Genomic DNA, 17976 nt, shown 5'->3' with positions numbered 1-17976 from the left:
CTTGTTTAGTGGACTAACTTTGCACTTGAAGGTTGCCCGTTCACCTACGTTTTAACAGGTCTGACGCTACTATGCGCCCCGGCTGTATCTAGGCTAATGGCTAACATGCTAACTATTATTTTTATGTCATTAGTCACTTGAAACAAATTTAGGACGATAGGAGACAGGTTGAAATAAACCGAAATTTCCCTTTAAGATCTGAGAGTAAGTGGAGAATCTGGAAAAATGCAAAAGAAATCCATAACAGCTGCTGATAAATCTGTGCTCGTGTCACTTGGATTGTCGTTGAGAGCATGTGGCAGTGAGTTGTGAGACACCAGTGATGTGAGGACAGGGTTTTCACAGCAGAGGATTAACTGTTTCAGGACCTGCTGCTGGTTGAGAGCTGGGTTTGTGGCGGGTAACCATCATGCTGATTATCCTCTGGTGCTGATACTATGGCAGAGCAGTGAGGATGGTGCGGTTATAGACCTGCAGCAGACACACATACACACATCACACATTATGTACCAACAAAAACAAAAGCATGTGAATGAGATTAGATTAAGTTAGGACTCTATTTAAGCAGTGTGGAAATTCTTCCTTCCTTTTCAGTTAGATCATCATCAGTGCAGATGCAGGACACAGTGGGGGGGATACAGTATCTTGCTGATGCGCGTTATAAAAGAGTCTACCCTATTATCTGACTATTAAAGGAATAGTTCACCCCCCAAATGACCATTTGTATGTCAGTTATTCACTGTGCGCTTTGACGATAGCAAAACTACATCAAAACACAAACTCTCACACAACTCGTACTCGTGCAATATAATCCAAGTCTCAATTACCCAGTCGTATGGTTGGTACTTCCCAAACGGAAAGCCCTTTCTGACGGGGAACTGAATTAAAGGGAAACTTCACTCTGGACTCTTCAAAGCCAGACTCCATTGACAAAAACAGTCATTTTATTTCACTGAACACCGGAGCTGCTGGTCTATCCCTGCCTCAATAAGTTAGTTTGTGCTATTGTGTGACTTTGGTGTTTTAAAGGGTAAGCTTGGATTTGTCAGAGTCACAAAATAACACAAACAAACTTAAGTAATGGAGGCAGCTGTAAACCAGCAGCACCCATGTTCAGTGAGGTAAAATTAAGGTTTTTTTGTAGTGGAGTCTGGCTTGGAAGAGAGCATAGATAAGTTTCACTTTTAATTCAGTTCCCCTACAGTTCCCCTACAGGGGCCGCCTGTTTGGGAAGTACTGAGCATAAGACTGGATAAATGAAGCTAGGATTATACTGCATGAGTTGTGTGAGAATTTGTCAACCAGTGTTTTGATATAGTTTAGTGGTTGTTAATTGTGCCCCCCCTTTGACCTCGATAAATCAAGAATTTTCTTTGCTTTTGGATTCTTTGTTCACCACAAGCAAAAACAGTTTTTTTCACAAATTGTAACTGGGTTGACTTACTGATATACAAATTATCATTTGGAGGGGGAAAGTATCCTGGTAATACCAAGTTAGAGCCCAGTGGAAGCCATTCAAAGCTGCACATAAAGCACACAAGAACACCTTCCTTAAGAAAGGAGGCTAACCAATCAAATATGATTATAAATTCATCTGTTATGTAACTTAATTCAACTTTAAGATGCAACATGTTACACTGAATATTACATATATACATTACTCATTAACATACATTTTAATGAGTAATGTAGGATGTCTTTCTTTGCTGCTTAATTGTAGCCTCAGAAATACTGACACTTGTTCTGTGTCTCAAAATATCAAACACAAAAAGAAAAGGGAGCTGGTTGCAGCATCTTCTTCGTCTCCTCGTTGCGTGGACTCATCATTTTGCAGCCCCCTGAAGAAGGACCCTCATGAAAAAGCAGTCCATCCCTAAAAAATTAAATTTAAACGGCAGCAAAACAAAATTCATGGCCGTAAAAATGCCAATATGCTGTCCAGCACAATGCATGTCTCTCTGGTCGACCATCCAGAGGGTAATTAATGAAAAGCACTGCAATGCACTTAGTGTGTAGCCACAATGACACTGGAGAGGATTCAATAGACATAGATCAGTGAAAGGTGCTGATCGCCTGTGGTCCGACTACGCTGGACACAAAGGAGTGCTTGTGTCCCGCAGGCACTTCATCTTAGTTCATATCCTTACTCCAGTGGGCGAGCCTGGGTTATGGCTCTCTGGGGACTGGAGCAAGATTACTGTGATCGCTCTCACACACTGAATCCCCCCCTCTGGAATCACCACATAGACACACACACACTCTCACATGCTGTACAGTATACACACACACTCACTGGCGCATCCTCTTACCACTGAGAAGGATCAGAGTCAATGGTCATTTGTCTTCAGTGCGAAGAACAAGAAAACCGGCTACAAGAAAAACACACCAGAGTTACTCTACATGACGGGTTTGTTTGCCTGCACAATGAACACACCATTTAATTTGTTACCTTATGGTCTCCCATACAGACATTAGGACCCACTGTGTTGTAAACAATGCTCTTCTCACCGTCATCTCCCTGAAAAGAAGAATGAACTTTTAGTAAAAAATTAAAATACATCTATCCACCTTATTCATAGGCCCCATGTTACCTTGTGTGAATTACGGGCACGGCTTCTGGCATTGAACCGGAACATTCATTTTGCTTAGTCTGGTTGTTAGCACAACTGCAGACAGCACAACTATGGCAAGCCCTTTGAACATTTAATCAGCAGAAGTAATACCACTTGTGGATATCAACAATTACTTTTTGACTAGCTAGAAGTCCAAGTCAACATATCCACATTGTAAGCATTGACTGACCCTGTGGATGACTTCTTGGGCAGTGTGTGACATAAGGATACGATCACACCAGGCAGGACAGCGAGTGTTCATGTACTGGGTCGGTTTAGTGTACTCTTCACTGTAGGGGTAACTGAGAGGGAGAGACAGAGAGTGTATTAGAGAGATAACAACCAAAGGGCAGTCTCCAGGGCTGACAAATGAAGCTAATGCTAAGTGCCAAAAACTGCAGTTCCTGGAATGGCCACTTGAGGTTGGCTCCAAGAACCAGTCAGTCCCCATATACCGCCACATTAAAAATAGCAGAGGGCAGCTGGGTGCTGTCCGTTGACAAATTGCTACCATGGCATCATGTTGGTGAGGTAATGGAACCATGGTATAACCCCAGATTCACAGAGTACAGGCGTAGCTGTAGCTGCCACTATTTTAGTGCCTTTTCAGTTCATAAAAGATAATTGGGATGTTTTGGTCACCTAAAAAAAGTTATCGTTTGGTTTTACTAAAACACCCTCTAAAGATTTAGTTTTACAGTAAGTACATTTTTGTTTTAATGGTTTTAAGCCTGTTTGTCACTTGCAAAAATTAGCATTATCACAGCTAATTATAGCTGTAAATGTACCATACTAACCAAGCTAGCAGCTAGCGAAATATGGTCATTTCTGGCTCCAAAAATGGTCCACAAACCAGTGGGTGACGTCACAGTCTATTATTTCATACAGCCTATTACAACAACAGAAGTGTGAGTTTATACACAGTCTGTTTTAAGTCAGTTACCTGGGTGGAAACACGATGTCCTCTTCCCTAATAACATCATGAAAGGCTGCGACTTCTTTGTCATACTTCAAAAGCTGAGGAACAGAGGCCATTACTGATTAGCTCAACAAGAAATCCCCACACAATAAAAACAAGAGTCATGTGAGTGAGTACAACTTAAGCACGGGCGAAAACCCAGTTTACTGTCAAAGTTATCACAGTTTTGTTTACCTCTGAGCTTTTGTATTTACTGTAATGTCACTCACAGGACTGTATTTCCGCTGATAGGGTCTAATCTAACATCTGCAAAGACACGTCAGATTGTTGCTAAGCAGCCTCTTGTACAATAGGTTATATTCACAACACAGAGTTTCCCCGAGTCTGCGGTGTAGCTGATCAGAACAGTGTAGGTCAAAGTTTAAACTGTGTTCTCACTGCTCTGCCGTTGTCCTCCCTGAAAACCGCCTGGTGCAGGTAGGTGAACAGCTTCTCCTCGATGTGAAGCAGCACCTGCAGGGGAAATGAAAGCAGGTGAAGTGAAAGCATCAGTGAAAATAAAATGTAAGTGGTCTTAACTGGATTGTTTTAAATCACCTTGTGGTCATTGTCTTTTTCTTCGCAGATGATCTTCTCCACTTCGTTACTGCTGTCCTTCTTTACTGTCTGTACATCTGCTGCATTGGACAGATACTGCTCACAGAAACACAAACACAAGGAAGGGTCTATGTCAAAATGTCAGGCTGATACACAACCTCATCATCTGAGCTTCAGGAGAAAAGATACCTGGACCAGACTCTGTGTGTCAAGACGGAAGTTGAAATCTCCAAACAGGAGGAAAGGCAGAGGAGTGAAGCGGCTGTCTGATATCCTGGAAGGAAATGGCACAGTTAAGAATCACACAGATGTTTGGGTCTTTACAACGAGTGTGTACAAATTCACATGAATATGATATTGATATTTCAGAATAGTCCACTTAAAGGTCAGTTTGTGTAAATTCCTAAAATACTCTGATTACATGATGATATTAGACTGTGAGAAACACTCTTATCATGTCGTTCATTTTACACGTCCTGGTTTTCACGGTTGTGTGCAGTTGGCAATCAGACCTGTTGATGACATATCTGAGAGCGTTTTTCCGGTTGGCTGAGTAAATGGAAGGACTTGAGTTGCAGGCAATGAGGTTGGAGGCATCGTGGAACAGGTGGACATTGACCAGGTCCAGACCTCTGTGGAGAACACGCACAAACACCCAGACAAAATTATGCTGATATGTGGCAGGTGGAGCAAGGAAACAGGAAACAATTTGATAACACCATGGCCTTTACATCTGATAGGTGAGCATGTGTGTGTGTGTGTGTGTGTGTGTGTGTGTGTGTGTGTGCGCGCCAACACCGGTGTCACTCATGACGAGCTTTCTTATCAGCGAGCGTGCTCGTGTTAATGCTGAGTCCACAAACAAGCACATTTGTCTTTTGTGCCGAGCGGTCGCTCCTTTTCTTTGGCTGTCACTGGAAAACAATTAATGTGCATCCAACAAAGGAGCTGTGTTGACTCACAGCATGATCTTGTGGCGCACAGATTGTGGGCTCCTTTTGTTATTACCCCCAGGTAACAACACAGCAAATAGTGACTACAGTTTGCAGAAAACACCGGCAGCTGTAGCAGCAACAGCACGTGATTTATCCTGGGCCATAATTAACTTTATTTATTTCAATTCAGTGGTTTTAAACGAACTAAAATATCTATTATTGCTACTGTAATCATAAAAAGTGTGTTCACAGTCATTTAAGAATCAGCAAATGGTCTGAGTTGGCACCAGGGCACCATGCTGCATTGACTGTGAATATATTTAAAATAGCTGATAATTTTTAATTGGACAGTTTAGTTGCCAAACTAAATTTAGAATTCCAAAGTTTTGTTAAAACGTCCACAGGGTGCAACAAAGACAACAATATTGATTGGGGTGATGAGAAAACAGACAGTGTGAGTTTGAGTCACTGTAGCAGAAGTGAGTGATTGTTTCTGATTTGGGTTTGAGTTCAGTAAATTTGTGAGTTGTATAACCAAAACAATGAGCTAAAAGATGCTAAAATGCTTTGTAGAGCTGATCTGAACTGCAGAATCATGTGATCCACTGTTAATTAAAGAATGCTAATAAAATGCTCCTTTAAATATGCAGAAATACAAGTTAATGTAACTCAAAGTAAGGTGTAAAAAAAGTATTCTTTTTTATAAATGTCAAAACCTAAAGTCAAAAGTATTGGCACTAGTGTTGTAAAATTTCAGTCAGTCCTCAGAGGAACAGTCCTCCTCTGAGGTAGTTAGAAACAGAAAGGAAAAAAACAGACTGTCTTTTTGTGTTTTAAATCATCCACGATTTCCATTTCTTCACTTCTAATTTTGGAGAATTTTGACAGCTATTGCATCAAACCAGGGCTTCTGTGTTTTTATGTGTTATGAGTAACAGATGAACACACAGGCTTTCAAAGCTGTTTGAGCAATGCAACCCACACGGCCACAAGGGTGCTAGTTTATCAGAATCATTTTTCCAACAACTGGATTTCCCAAAACTCAACAAAGAACCAAAAGTGAAAGTGAGTTCTTCTTATCAAGGTGAGGTCGGTGCATGGTACGTACTGGTTGTGTATGATCCAGCGGGTCCTCATGAAGCCCTTTCTGGACCACTTGAACTGCAACAGAGATAAATTAGAGTGAGTCACTAAACAGCAGTGAGCCGTGTCTTTGAAGGGCCAAACTGATAATTATTGATTCTTTCACATAATTTGTCTCATCTCCCTGTCAGAGCGGGCAGACAGCCCCCTGCAGCCCCAGTAGACTCATTTGTCCCAACATCTCCCTTTGGCCCTCACGTACCCCTCCCCACACCTGCACACACAGTCACACAGTCGCCACATACACGCACACACACAGACAAATGTAGGTATACACACATGCACACTCATGCATACATACTCACATCAGGCCAGAAATTCTTTGGGAATTTTTCTTTCTCCACTGTGGTGACCCCGTCCAGAGCGCCCACGTGCTTGTTCTGTCCTGACACTGCTTTAAAATCCTTAACTGCGCGGGGGAGTGAGAGAGGGGTGGTGACATGTAAAAGAGTGAGAAAACATGCAAACAGCAATCAATAAACTGGTGTTAACCTCATCAGAGCGGCATACGTGATGAGAGGATCTATAAGCGAGCCATTAGACTGTGTTTGGTGAACAACAATCGGTTTGGGCCACACAGCGAGTGGCAGCTGCAGGATGTTTATGGTTCTTCCATAAGCTTTTCTGAGGAGCTTTTTCACGCCTAACGTGACTGGACTATGCAGCAGGAAAATAACGGCTCCGCTTTAAATTCAGGTTCTTTGCAAATATCTGGCCAGGAGGGGTGGGACATCAAACTGTCATTATACACGGAGAAATGTCCTGAAGTTCCTGATATTAAAAAATGACAAGAATCTTGCCAATCATACGCAACATTGCTCTTATTCTATTGAAGGTAGGAGCCATTTATGAGCCAATACCAAGACAGAACAGGATCTAAGAGGAGTGGTTTATGTTGTATGTTTGTAAAATCATCTCTCTTTTTTTGTTTTTAAGAAAAAGGCAATATAAATACATCACCAGCTGACGAATGACAAAAATTACTGCAAGTTTTCACCTTTAAAATCATACTGATAGATGTTTTTCAGAGTCTTGTGAATGAAGTACATGCTCCCCAAAGCCTGTGGAGAAAGAGAGAGAAATAAATGTCACAAATATATCTGCCAAAAAAGTCATATCATAAAAAAGTTCTATATATCCATTTCAGTTTAACCACAAACATCACAAAAGTGCAGGAGTTTTTAGCTGTGATAACAGTCCAAGATGTTCATACCGACATTATATTTTTTATGTTGTTGTAGACACCTTTAGTTTCAGACACGTGCTGCAAAAGAACACAAGAATGGGGTTCCTACAGCGTAAGGCAAGTCAGATTCAAGGCTTTATAAGATCTTTTTAAAGCCACTCAGAATGAAATGCACCCTCCTGTTGGGGGTCGCGGGGGGCTGGAGCCTATCCCAGCTGACACTGGGCAAGAGGCAGGGTACACCCTGGACAGGCTGCATGACTATCACAGGGCTGACACATAGAGACAAACAATCATTCACGCTCACATTCACACCTATAGAAAATTTAGAGTCACCAATTAACCCAATCTATCTTCGGCCTGTGGGAGGAAGCCAGAGTACCTGGAGAACAACAACGCTGACGCGGGGAGAACATGCAGGCTACAGGCAACAATGCTAACCACTGCACCACTGTGCTGCACCCAATTTTACAATCACTAAAATTAAAGGGGAAAAAACATGAGCCGACATCAGTTACTTAGGGTAATATGTGCCCAAACTTTTATTGTAACATACTTTTTCATCTTGTCGCAGTAGAGCAGAACTGGAAAATAGGTTGTTGAATTCTGCTGCCTTGATTCCCATTAAGGCAAGTTTGAAAAGGGCTGCGTATGTATTGCCGTGTAGTGGTTTCAGCAATGCCAAGAAATCTTGATTAAATAGCCAATTTATTTTTAAATTTCCACTTCCACATATCATTCGGGGTACTCTGACAGCTAGCAAGCAGACAGGTGGACAGTGGATCCCGGCTGGAAACAAAATATGATTGTTGTTGGTTCTACCATTCTGAAAAGCGTTACATTAATCAGAGAGGCATTTAGCAAGCTACATAAAACATAGGATTTTTAAGACTTTACAAAACGGATATAAGACATTTTAACACCAATTAAGGCCTTATTTTTAGGTTAATTAATTTAATGGATCTGCAGGAACCCTGCATTATCCATACATAATTCAGACAATACATTTTCTAATTCAACATCAGAGCAATAAACTTAAGGTTTCTAAATGGAACTATTGAGCTCTGTGTGATCCATTCAGAGTGGTTTCACTGCAGCGATCCACAATAAAACCTAAACATCAAAATCATCATCTCAACTCAACCTCTGAGATGACAAATTGAATGGTTAATTTCCCCATCATGTGAGCTAAATTGTGAGCCGCGTATTGAACGATCCAGGGCGACACAGTATATTGTTACTCTCCCCAAGACACATGAAACTTTAAAGAATAGAGACGTTCAAAGTAAACACATAACTGCACGACACATCCACATACCGGCCCCCTCCATACACACACTTCAGCACCCAATCATCTCTGACATGGGGCTGACAATTTTTAATGTACTAACTGCCTGCTCCACTGATCTGATTAATCATGCCCTGTGAGATCAATAAAGACAGAAAATTAAAACAATTTAAAAGGTATTAAGCAGTAGGCTCGCTGTCTGCCAACGCTGCCGCTGTGACTGGGGGCCGAAGAAAAATCAGCCAGTGCTCAGAGGGCTCGGGGCGTGACGGACCGCTGTGCAACCCCCCCCTTACACACACACACACACACACACACACACACACACACACACACACACCCAGCCAGAGCATGAGAGATCTCTCCCTGAAGAGTTCATTTATCTTCAGTGCCAAAGTCATCCTCATTTAATAAAATGGAAGTGTCTCCGTGAGCGGCAATTAGTGACCAACTTGTCCAAACTAAGGTTCGAGTCGGGGAGTTATCTGAAAGGGTCTGATAGGGCTTTTAAGTTAATGCTAAAACTAAAAGCTGACTACAGAATGTTTCTGAGGAGCAGTATTGTAGTATTAGGTTAACAAAATTAGAGCAACATTTTAATTCTTGTAGGGGTTTCAAGGTCTATACTCTGATAATTACCTCGGGAAGACGAATCTAAATTTGGCTAAGTTTATGTTGGATTAGTGACAATGTTTTTGTTCAAACAGTGCTGCAAAGTACACACACACTCTCAAACACAGATACACATTCTCCTCCACATACTCTGCCAAACACCTATCTTCATCAATCAGGTTTGTGCACAGTTTAATAAAAAAATATTGACTTACAAGTGATTTTTTATCAAAACACCATTTGTACTGGGAATGCATGCAAGTCTGCCCCCTCTCCTCCTGCAGCCGCTCTGAAAGCAGAACCCCCCAAACTCTCTCTTGGCCATATAACTGATGATCCGCAGCCAGGGGGAAACAAATTGAAAATCAATGCAGGTGGCACAGACGAAATGAGAATGAGGCATTAGGAGGGGTGGGGAGGGGGGGGCTGCAACCCTCTCAGGGCAAACAGCGGAGGGTGCGAACACTCGAGCGCAGGGGAAACTTAGTCCCAGCTGTCTTCTACACCCCCCCCTCACACTTTATTTATCGTGCACAAATGGGCTGGGATCAATAGTTTTAATCTAGAGTTAAATGTATTGACTTTGGCCTGTCTCCCCCACACCTGGCCATTGACTTTCTCCTTTTTACTTCGCACACCTTCAGTGCACAGATGCAGCCATTGACCCCTACTGTCAGACATCCAGTGTGGGGGTATCACATGGGAGGAGTAAGGGTTAATAGTTTAAGAAATACTCAGCCACTTTTCGCAACCGGGGGAGGTGTTACTCCCAACCAGGGCAGAGTTTGAGGCAAACTAATACTGACTAACCTGTTACGAGCAACTCTGTAACACAGTTCAAATCCACAGAAAAAACTAAAAACTGAGTGAGGTCACTGAAATAAGAAGTTGGACGCAAGAAATGGCTTTCACGACAGGTGCAGAGATTGAGGCTGAGCCCATGACCCGAGCAGCGTCCTGCTAGGCTCTGAAGAGCAGTGGGTCAGACTTCATCTAAAGAGACGAGCTCTAGGTTCAACAATAAATGAGGTTAAGAGACGCAGGTAGAGGCATGAGTGACTCAACAAACTTGTCTTTAAGTACATCTCCTCTGTTTGTGTTCACACTGTGGCGACTGCTACATTGTTTCACGCTACATCTCTGAGATCAATGTCACTTAGATAAGCTGTTGTTTTGAACATGTCTGACATGTGCAGCGAGCCTTGATGGATGAAACAGAGTCCATAATCATGCGCAAACACACACACACACACACACACACACACACACACACCACAACAACAACAACTCATATTTGTAGGACAATCTGTGTCCCCATCTATGACAGCATGTTTTTAGGGTGTGAGATTTGATGTGTTTTTGCTCGTATCTTAATCAGGAATGGAAAACGTAAAGGCGTACAGAACAGTCTTCGCTTGATCAAAAAATCCCATGATAGCATTTTAAAAGAAAAAACAAAAGATGATAAAATGTTTTTTACAGTCAAATTTGCTAAGATGTTTTGTGAGCACACTAAATTTTATTCCATTACCACTGGTTTTGATGGCATGTTTTCTCTTCTCTTATTTTATAAAAAAAAAAAGAGCTCATCTCTGTCCATTTTTTACAGTGTATTCTCAGTAAACAAAACTTTGGAACATTCTTTTTTGACATGACCTAGAAATGCAGCCAGATGGTTGCTGTTTTCCAAAACAAATCGTGTGTTAGATTGTAGATTACAACAAACTCGTAAAGTATTTCATAAAATGTTGACCAGCAACAAGCTCCTGCTTTTCACTCATCCCCATCAGCTGAGCGGACCGAACACCTCCAACTACCTCTGAGCATTAACATGGAGGAGGACCCCATCTAGTGGACAAACATGTGAACTACTCTGAGTGTGTTTCTTACCGTGAAGCTCTCCTCTGTTTGGAACTGGTTGTCCACGTAGATGCAGACCCTGTCAAAGTCTTTCATTTGCTCACTGGACTCAATGTTCCTGGAAACAACAGAGTACAACAGAGCTTATATTAGGCAACAGAGCAGAAAGGTTTGCTCCTATAGACCTGTAGCTGAAGATACTAGTGGGTTAATGGGCAAAGGACAGATTTTTGAAGGTATAATATGCAGATCCCTTTCAATTATCATTTATGACCCACTAAAAAAGTGTGTAGCTGTGTATGTATCTGCTGAGACGCTGCCCTCTGCCTGTATTTTCATATAATTTTGCTGTGATCGGGATGTTCCTGGGCATAGCGCACGTGAGGTCAGTTAGCAACCAGGTGCCAGACCGTAGGCAGCATGCATCTGCTATTAAAATCTCTAACATAGGGCCAGGAAAAAACAAAACACAAATATAGTGAGGTGAACGCCAAGCGGACAAAGAGTCCACAAAGAGTCAATCTGCAGTTGGCTTTCACCTTCCCTGGCGAGTACTGAAGGAGAGGATTGGGATGAAGAGTGACACGGAGTTGGCCTGTTCTCTGTTAGTCAGGCCATCAGCTTTTCCATAACAATAAATGTTCCTACAATAGTAGCTTGCGGGGTAGTGTAGGGAGGAGGGGCCAAATTTGAATGTTGTGTTTACAAACAGTAACCCACAGTTCCTGCACAGTATACCTCTGAGCACGATTGCCAAAACTAAACCGGTTCTAGCTTCTCAAATGTCAATGTTTGTTGATGTTTGTTCTTTATCTTCTGTGATTGTGAACTGAATATGTTTGGGTCTGGGACTCTTGAATGGAAAAAAAACAAGCGTGGGCTTTGGGACACTGTGATGGGCATTGTTCTACTGTCTTTTGACATTTTATAGACTAAATGATTAACAGATTAATGATGACAATAATCAGGTGCAAGATGAGAGAGGAAGTTTGTGACACTGTCGGACACATGGTGATGGAAGAACATGACTGTACTGAGCAGGATGGATCATGAGTAGCACGAGTCCTACCGAAAGAAGTTTTCAGCATGGCCCATGTTGACCATGTAGTCCTTCCCTCCGACCTCCTGAAAGTGCAGGGCGATGAACTGGGGCTTGTGGCTGTGGATAGTCTGTAACAAAGCAACGCAAACAGGTCTTAGTCTACACGTCTTACATTACAGAGCAATGAGGAGTGTAGGGGGTCGACAGTGCGTGTTACAGGATGAAGTAAACTATCCATTAGGGGTCATATGGATTTTTCCTGTGATTAAATTTCTGGTGTGCCTATGTTATCAGTCATCAGCACGGTATCCGTTTTCCAGACGAACATGGAGCTGTTGTGTATGTTAGGATGTCACCAATGTAAAGATGCAAGAAGCCTACAAACGTGGGCCAGAACCAACTATGTGACAGTTTTTATTTGCCTGATATAAGCCAGACTGCACAAAATGTAAGAGAGAAATATGTGACACTGCCGGTGATGAGTGGAAAAACTAAATATTTAAAAGTGGGAATTATTTACGCAAGACCCATGAGGCCAGACTTACCTTATACAATTCTTGTAACCATTCATTTTGAATTTCACCAACCTATAAAACGACAAAGACAAGAAATAATCATTGGTATGGTACACTAAACCTGGGATTATTTGTTTTTTGGGGCCACCTTGAGCAGAGCAACAAGTTGTAAACCATTTAATTATTTACAGCTATTGTCTCCACTCAACGTTTCTTTATCCTCACCACATTGCATTTCCTCTTCACATTTCTTTCTACACATTTCATCAGTGGAGCAACTGAAAGTCCTGTCTGACTAACTAGCTTACCCTGGCCGTTAAACACACTAAGCACCAGCCTTTTCAGCTAGCAACCAAGCTGAAGACACCAGCCTATGCACACAATGTTAAATATCCATATACTAAGCAGCATACTGTTGTAGCATCACTGTATAAACAGTATAATACTTTACAAATATACCGTATTTACAGCTAAAGCATGTTCTCTGACAAGCTGACATTAACAAAGTAATCTGGCTAACACTACTTTGAAGTTCACAGGTATGTTTCCAGACTAACAACTTTATCTTCATCGTCAAGTGCACTTAGTGACAAACCACTAAGTGCACAGGGTGGGCCTGTCAATATGAGCAACTACAAACTACTGCATAGATAAGATTTCATTATGAAGCTTCCGTCATACTGCACAACATGAGAAATTTTAATATTTTACAGAATACCCTACAAACATTAAATATTTATTAATCAAAAACAACATTATAGCCTCATGGCTTTAAAATTACATTACCAGCTAACAGACAATGGAATTCAGGAAGTCACCAATCACTGAAAGGAAATACTCTGAGCTATAATTCACTCTCACGGTATAACAAACAATAAAGATTGTCTGGAAATATTATCCTGTGTGTTCCATTGGTTGAAGTTTCCAGGATGTAGTCTCATTCAAGTCTAGCTGCGCCTGTGATAATCATGCCACCACTCTCACATCATACCTGAGAGGTGAGTTTTAAATTTCATGGACACCTGACAGCTGAGCATACAGGAGAATATGTGTGGGTAAGGCATTCAGATAGGCCTGAATCTTACACAAAACAATAGGGCTGCACAATAAAAAGAAAATGTGCAGTGACATTGTTGAATATCATGACAACAATATTAATTGTGATAAACAGATATTAAAGTGTACTCATTTCTGCCTTTGAGCTGCTTTCAGTACACTGCTAAAATACAACAGATTGCTTGTTCAATTTTTTTTTTTTAATTAAAAAAAATTAAGTCCAACATTTATTTATTTATTGAACAAATTTGACTGAACACAAAAGGCACCAATAAAAAGAGAGTGATAATTACATTTAAAGGGGTAGTTTTCACTGATACTGTCATTCAGCGCATTGAGTCTTCAATCATTGCCATGGTAATCAATTTCAAAGTCAGTATTTGATTGCTTTGTTTCCAAAAAAATCAAAAATAGCGTACAAATTATGAAATAGTTACACAACATCACTAATTATACATTAACATTGATTACTTTTAGTGATTTTCAGACGAGAACATTTGACCTTGATGATAGATTTGTGACTCTGACTTGCTCTCGAGGGGTTGCAGATACAATAGAAAGATGTTGAAAATGTCAGACATCTGGAATAGTATCAAAATTAGCAAATATGTTTGGATCTACCTGAATTACATTTACACTGTCAGTAGCTGTAAATTGATAAATAACTTAATTAACTGAATTAGGGTAGTAAAAGCACAGGTACCGGTGTGACAAATGTTTGCCCCCCACATGCTGTGTAAAATTAAATGTTAACCTCACAGTTACACTGACAGTAAAAGCCTCTTGATTCTCACACCAGAGAATCCTCTCTGACTCTAAATCTGGCTCCTCTGGCAATTTTGAAAACCATCAGCAGTACATCAATAACTGCTCCTAAATTGTGGCATGTGAAGATGTCCTGTCTTACAATGCAGAATTTTCCTGTCGCAAAGTAATGTATGTCATGCGACGCCAGGTGCATTCATGCCAGCTGAAAAATGGCTTTGCATAGTATATTTGCATGGCAGTGTGGCGGGAATGACTTGCTCACGTCATTCTGGCTACTAACACAGTATGTATGTGCTCCTGAGCATGAACGTAAGCTCTGTCCACTGACACTGATACATTTATATATAAGTGTAAAATACAGTATGTTTTAGAGATTAAGTTCATACAGCACTCAAGATACAATTCTGTGGTACATTAAAAATAAAAGGAGGAAAACCTACATCTACAGAACTGACCGCACACAATCCAGCAACAAAACAGTTTTCTCTCTGTGGCAAACTAATAGCACTGAGTAATGCAACAAGACCGGGAATCTTAAACAAGAGAGGCCCTAAGTGAGCTTCTACAGCCGCACTGCTCCAAAGAAACTGTTAGCTTTAATGGATCCAGCCTGGTGATAAAGTTAATGCTTTGTTGTTCCGAGCTGGTAATGAAAATTGGCTAAAATGAGTCTTTAGCAATAATGTGTTCCAGCAAGTGTTGCTCATGTCTGACACAATTTGTATGCATAAAGGGAAGGTTTGCACAACAAAAACATCTATTCAGTGGAACCCAGTCTATACATAGTCATTAAACAAGCTCTCAAGAAACAATGATCTCCAAGATACTGCTATGGTGTGCCATAGAAATGTTAGCGTTGGCTCAGAGTCGCAGTTAAAGTCGCTGTCTCACTGGCTAAATCACTCTGACAGGACACTCAGCTTGTCTGCAAAAGCCATAGGATTTATCCTGTGATGTGCTTAAGGTCTTGCTCTTATCCCAAAGGCTGGGTGAACGTTAGGGAGTGTTTATAGAAATAGGGGGGGCCTAAGTCAGTAGAGCAGCTCAAGTCTCCTGGGGTAAGATTTTCATCTGTTTACATATCTCCCACAATGGGATCTAACATGTTTTCATTGGAGCCAGATCTGGCAACCGGAAACATGGTCCTGAGCCAAATTTCCATTGAGTGTAAGGGCCCTCCTCCCAGCACTGTCTGGAAGTTTTGTCAGCCCAGCAGAGGCAAAACTAAAACCCCTCTTTACAATAATTAAATTACAATCTGCTTTCTTGAATCCCTCCGACAAAGTGGTCGCAGTGATAGTTTTTAAAGACATAAACATTTAAGATTGGGCTAGAAACTTAGATAACATTATAGAAATGTAGTGATGTCACTGGAGCTGATTATGTAAAGGCCATACAGTAAGAACACCATAAACTGACTCCCTGTGCTAACACAATAACCAGTGATTTTCAACAGGGATTGATTGCACATGGAGCAGCTGCCAGTTGTGAAAGGTGAGGATGATTCTTAGGGGGTGGGCGAACACCTGGAGAGGGTTTACATAAGACAAATTTATATAAATAACAGGTGGGGGTGTCTAATGCTATTTTAGGTGGTGGCAGTAGCTCAGTGTGTGGGGACGTGGCTTGAGAACCAAAGGGTCACTGGCTCAAATCCCCATATGCATCAAACACAGAGTGTGGACTGGTGGCTGGAGAGATGCCAGTTCATGCTGGCCAACGTGCACCTTAGCAAGGCATCGAAACCCCAACTACTCGAGGCCTCTGTCCATGAGCAGCCCACTCGCTCTGACATCTCTCCATTAATGCACGTCTATAAGTACAGGGCCTGTGTGTGTGTAATATATAAAATAACAACAGAGTGACATAAAAGGAATCCTTTCCTTCTTTCTTTAGAGGGTATGGACGACCACTGCGGTGACAAACACACTTATGATTAGTTAGGTAAACACAACAGAATGTGGCCAACATGTGATGACCCCTGTGTCACCAAATTCATAAGTCAGATAAATACAATAAAGTACATGTCAAAGATTACTCCTTTTTTACTACAGTCATTATGTGTTAGCTAATGTAATCATTCAATCAATTGTGACCATCTCTCTTTATACACACACACACACATATATAGAGAGAGATATATATACTTTAAATACACGTCACATACAGGCTTATTTTGTCTACCTGTAAATTATTTAGTGAACATTTCAACATATTTTCATAGCTGACCTTTCAGTGTCACAATATCAAAGGGTCACAGATTTAAGTGTAACACTCACCTCTCACTGTACGCTCTGCCTCTCACGCGAGGTGTGAAACTTTCGCATCCCACGTATAAATACATAACTTTGGCTCGTGGCGTTCAGCGGGTGAACACTATTGAGCACGTTACTGACAGCCGACAAATAAATAAACACGACTAATTATCTCGACGGTACAATATTAGCTCCATAACACACAATAATTAGGCTACATTTATAGTAACAGTTCATTAACGCGTCAAGACGTTAGCACACTTGTTACATCCTCCCAGAGATGTAAGCTAGCAGCAGGAGCAGCCCATTGAAGGTAAAACTTACCTTACCTAATTATTCCCTCTCCATCAGCCTAACAGCATTAAGTATAATCCCCTGGCAGCACCGCAGTCTGGTGTAGTTTTAATGTTACTCTCCGACCAGTCTACTTACATTGTCAAAGAGTGACCCGACATTCGCGGTGACGAGCAGCACATCAGTGTATGTTTCCATGTTAATGATCCACCTTCACAAACAGCGCGAGGAAACTCCGGAGCGTCGCCGAGTGACGCGGCTGCAGCAGCAGCAGCAGGCCTGTGACACACACACCGTCCAGCAGCTTACACAGGCTTAATGTGTGAGCCCCAAATCGCGACTAGCACTTCTCAAAATACACCAGCATCTCTCTGGTGGTGACACTGAGGCGCTGCTGGTCCAACTTGTTTGGTTATGGCGGGCTGTCGTGTCAGGTCGTCATCATATGCCGGAGCCGCGCTCATATCCATCGTCGAGCCGAGGAGCGGTAAATTGGTTTTGTAGCCTACATGCGTGGATTTCCGCCTCCTCTCCTCTCGGGTAATTGGACTAGTGGCTTCTTAGTGGACTTAAAGCGGCATGGACGGCGCATCTGCTGCTGCCTTGATAACCGGACCAAGCAGTTACAGTCAGCCTTGAGTTTTGCTCCGCCTCCGCCCCTTCACCGAGAGCAGCCCATTGCTGTCTTCCTTATGTTAACTTCACCTCCGCTGAGTCAAAGCCGTTGCCATCACTCCTCAGTGTAACCTCCTGTGAAGATAATCCCATAATATTACATTGCCATAGAAACCTGTGTGTTTTGCCTGCATTGCAAATGATCCACTTAATTTAACCCATTATATTAACACAACCTCAAACCCTATTGAACCATGCTCTATAGTAGTAACTTGGAAG

The 17976-nt window shown here is 41.7% G+C and overlaps 1 protein-coding gene across 1 annotated transcript; it reads right to left on the bottom strand.

Annotated features, from left to right (window-relative positions):
* Positions 1-138: 138 nt before the first annotated feature.
* On the bottom strand, positions 139-17721 carry inpp5l (inositol polyphosphate-5-phosphatase L). Its single transcript, XM_050051085.1, has 16 exons — positions 17221-17721; positions 12740-12781; positions 12222-12322; positions 11183-11270; positions 7204-7267; positions 6512-6615; positions 6172-6224; positions 4641-4760; positions 4318-4402; positions 4129-4224; positions 3970-4044; positions 3556-3629; positions 2803-2914; positions 2450-2518; positions 2310-2369; positions 139-471 (listed from the first exon to the last, which is right to left on the bottom strand). The coding sequence occupies exons 1-15, from the start codon at positions 17278-17280 to the stop codon at positions 2328-2330; spliced, it is 1185 nt and encodes a 394-aa protein (XP_049907042.1). The 5' UTR covers positions 17281-17721; the 3' UTR covers positions 139-471; positions 2310-2327.
* Positions 17722-17976: the final 255 nt, after the last annotated feature.

Source organism: Epinephelus moara, chromosome 8 (genome assembly GCF_006386435.1).
Source record: "Epinephelus moara isolate mb chromosome 8, YSFRI_EMoa_1.0, whole genome shotgun sequence".
NCBI classification, from domain to species: domain Eukaryota; kingdom Metazoa; phylum Chordata; class Actinopteri; order Perciformes; family Serranidae; genus Epinephelus; species Epinephelus moara.
This window is presented reverse-complemented; position numbering and strand designations above follow the sequence as displayed.